Source organism: Malus domestica, chromosome 02, assembly GCF_042453785.1.
Source record: "Malus domestica chromosome 02, GDT2T_hap1".
NCBI lineage: Eukaryota > Viridiplantae > Streptophyta > Magnoliopsida > Rosales > Rosaceae > Malus > Malus domestica.
In genome coordinates this window covers 23,795,738-23,799,094 of record NC_091662.1, presented here as the reverse complement: position 1 = coordinate 23,799,094, position 3,357 = coordinate 23,795,738, and the positions used below count along the sequence as shown (strand labels likewise).

Below are 3,357 nucleotides of genomic sequence, written 5' to 3'. Positions count from 1 at the left end.
AGACCAATCTGGTGCCATAATAATAGGAGCCGAGGTTAATTCTTGTTTCAAAGTATTGAATGCATCTATACAAGCTGTATCAAAATGAAATGCAACATCTTTAGACAACAGATTGCATAATGGACGAGTGATCATTGAAAAGTTCTTAATGAAACGTCGATAAAAACCCGCATGTCCCAAAAAACTTCTCACTCCCTTCACGGTTGTGGGAGCTGCCATATTGGTGATGATGTCAATTTTGGCTTTGTCTACCTCCATTCCTTTGCTAGAGATTACATGTCCCAACACAATTCCTTGTTTTACCATGAATTGGCATTTTTCCCAATTGAGACCAAATTTGTTTCCTGACATCTTTGAAGTACTAAAGAGAGATGGTTAAGACATTCATCAAAAGAAGAACCAAACACTGAAAAGTCATCCATAAATACCTCAATGAATCTTTCTACCATGTCAGAAAAGATTGCTAACATGCATCTTTGGAATGTTGCTGGAGCATTGCAAAGTCCAAAAGGCATTCTCCTATATGCAAATGTGCCAAATGGGCAAGTAAATGTAGTTTTCTCTTGATCCTCTGGAGCAATTGCAATTTGATTGTAACCTGAGTAACCATTCAGAAAACAATAGTGTGAGTAACCTGCCAATCTCTCAAGCATTTGATCTATAAAAGGCATAGGAAAGTAATCTTTTCTAGTGCTAGAATTCAACTTCCTGTAGTCGGTGCAAACACGCCAACCAGCCGTAGGCTTTGTGGGCACAAGCTCTTTGTTTTCATTCTTCATCACTGTGATTCCCACCTTCTTGGGTACCACCTGAATAGCACTCACCCATTTGCTATCAGAAATGGGATATATGATTCCCACATCTAACAACTTCAACACTTCATTCCTCACAACTTCCTTCATGTGTAGATTGAGCCTTCTTTGTGGCTCACGGGTTGACTTTGATCCATCCTCCAAAAGAATCCTATGCATGCACATAGTAGGGCTTATTCCCTTGATATCTGCAATAGACCACCCAATAGCTGATTTGGACTCTTTTAACACTCTCATTAGTTTATCTTCTTCATTTGGATTTAGGTCAGAAGCTATGATAACAGGAAGAGTTTCAAATTCAGCTAGATATGCATATTTAAGATGTGGTGGAAGTGGTTTAAGTTCAAGTTTTGGTGCCTTAACTATGGAAGGTATTAGATGTGACCTAGATGGTTCTAAATGCTCTACAAAAGGTGAAACATTCAAAGGATACGGTGCCAATGCTTCCAAGGTAGCTACCACTTCCATGAGTGCATCTTCTTCATCAAACTCATCCTGAGATTGACTCAAAACAGTTTGTAATGGTTCATTAGATTGTGCCTGCAAGAACTTAGAGAAAACAAGCGAATCAAGCACATCAATGGCATAGCACTCAATGGATGAAGAAGGATGAGAAAGAGATTCAAACACTTTGAATTGCACGGTCTCTCCTAGCACTGTCATAGTGAGGCGTCCATTTTGCACATCAATGATGGTTTTGGCCGTGGCCATGAATGGTCTTCCAAGCAAAATAGGCAACTCTCGGTCATGTATAGGAGCTTCTTCCATGTCCAACACTACAAAATCCGCAGGCAATATTAGTTTATCAATTTGAACTAGAATATCCTCTACTATACCTCTTGGATATTTCACGGATCTGTCCGCAAGTTGTAATGAAATGGTGGTGGCCTTCAATTCCCCCAAACCTAGTTGAAGGTACACGGAATAAGGCATTAAGTTGATGCTAGCACCCAAATCAAGCATTGCCTTCTCTACTTTCTTGTCCCCTATGGTGATGTTGATAGAGAAACTTCCTGGATCCTTGAGCTTTGGTGGGAGTTTTCTTTGCAACACTGCACTTACATTCTCAGACACCACTACCTTCTCATGTGGTCCATACTTCCTTTTGTAGTTGTTTAACTCTTTGAAGAACTTCCCATAAGCTGGCATGTTCCTAATGACATCAAGCAAGGGTAAGTTAACATTCACCTTACTTAGAATATCAAAAATTTCCTTAAATGACTTATCCTGCTTGCTCTTGGCAAGTCTTCCAGGGAATGGTATTGGTGGAGTGTAAGGTTTCTCGGCCTTGTGAAGATTTGGTGCTTCAAATGAGGAATTAGCATGGCTTGGTTCCTCATTTGGTTTCTCATTTTCTCCTTGAGTAACCCCTGCATTCACATGATCAAATTCATTAGTAACTTCATTGCCAACTCTATTATTGATAACCTTACCATTTCTAAGTGTAGTGATTGCTTTAGCTTGCTCTTGGTTCCTTTGGAGTATCACGGGTTGGCTTGGAAACTTTCCAACCTCTCTTTGGTTCAAGGCATCAGCAATCTGTCCCAATTGTGTCTCCATTTTGTTTAAAGCCGCCGAATGTTGTTGGAAAGTGCTATTTGTGGCTTGTTGGAATTGCAAGGTGTTTTGAGCTAACAACTTAACCGTATCCTCAAGTGTAGGGGCAGGTTTTGGTTGGAAGTTTTGGAAATTGTTGTTCTTCCATGAAAGGTTGGGATGATCTCTTCACCCTGGGTTATACGTGTTTGAATACACATCATTCCTTGGCCTTTGATTGTAAGAATTCATGAGGTTCACTTGCTCTTGGACAAATTCGGGGTAGGCTTCCCTAGATGGACATTGATGAGTAAGGTGGTTTGGTATGTTGCAAATGGCACACACCTCATTTGCTTTTGGTACCATGTTGAGCACGGCTTCAAGCTTCTTTTCTAGGTTAGCTACCTGCAATGAAAGTTCATGATTAGAGCTTGTTTCATATATTCCAACTTTCTTACCCCTTAAATCTTTGTGTTGAGCACTAGATCCCAACATCTCATAAATGTTGTATGACTCTTGAGCATTCTTTTTCTTCAAAGCTCCACCTGCTGCATTATCCACAGTTGATTGACAAGTTTGGGTTAGTCCATCATAAAAAATTTGCATTTGTAAGTGAAGAGGTAACCCATGGTGTGGACATTGCAACAAGAGGCCTTTAAAACGCTCCCAACACTCATTGAAAGGTTCTCCATCATCTTGTTTGAAATTGAAGATTTGTCCCCTTAATGTGGCTGTCTTTTGAGTGGAAAAGAACTTCTCCAAGAACTTCTTAGCCACGGCATCCCATGTGGTGAGGGAACCAGGTGCTAGGGTCATCAACCAACCCTTGGCCCTATCTTTCAAGGTGTAAGGAAATACTCTCATCCTCAAATTTGCTTCACTTACTCCCTGCAACGGTAAACCACTCACAACGTTATAAAACTCTTTAACATGAGCTAAAGGATCTTCATTAGGTAAGCCATAAAAAGAGGGAAGCATATGGAAATGTGAAGATTTAAGATCATAGTTT

General features: G+C 40.2%; 1 protein-coding gene and 1 non-coding gene across 2 annotated transcripts; one reads left to right on the top strand and one right to left on the bottom strand.

Moving 5' to 3' along the window:
• Positions 1 to 299: 299 nt before the first annotated feature.
• LOC139191505 (uncharacterized) lies at positions 300 to 2,372 on the bottom strand. Its single transcript, XM_070812393.1, has one exon. It carries the CDS (start codon positions 2,370 to 2,372, stop codon positions 300 to 302), a length of 2,073 nt encoding a protein of 690 aa, XP_070668494.1.
• Positions 2,373 to 2,970: 598 nt separating this feature from the next.
• Positions 2,971 to 3,081, top strand: LOC139193995 (small nucleolar RNA R71). The gene has a single exon (XR_011578611.1). It is a non-coding gene; the product is annotated as a small nucleolar RNA R71 (small nucleolar RNA).
• Positions 3,082 to 3,357: the final 276 nt, after the last annotated feature.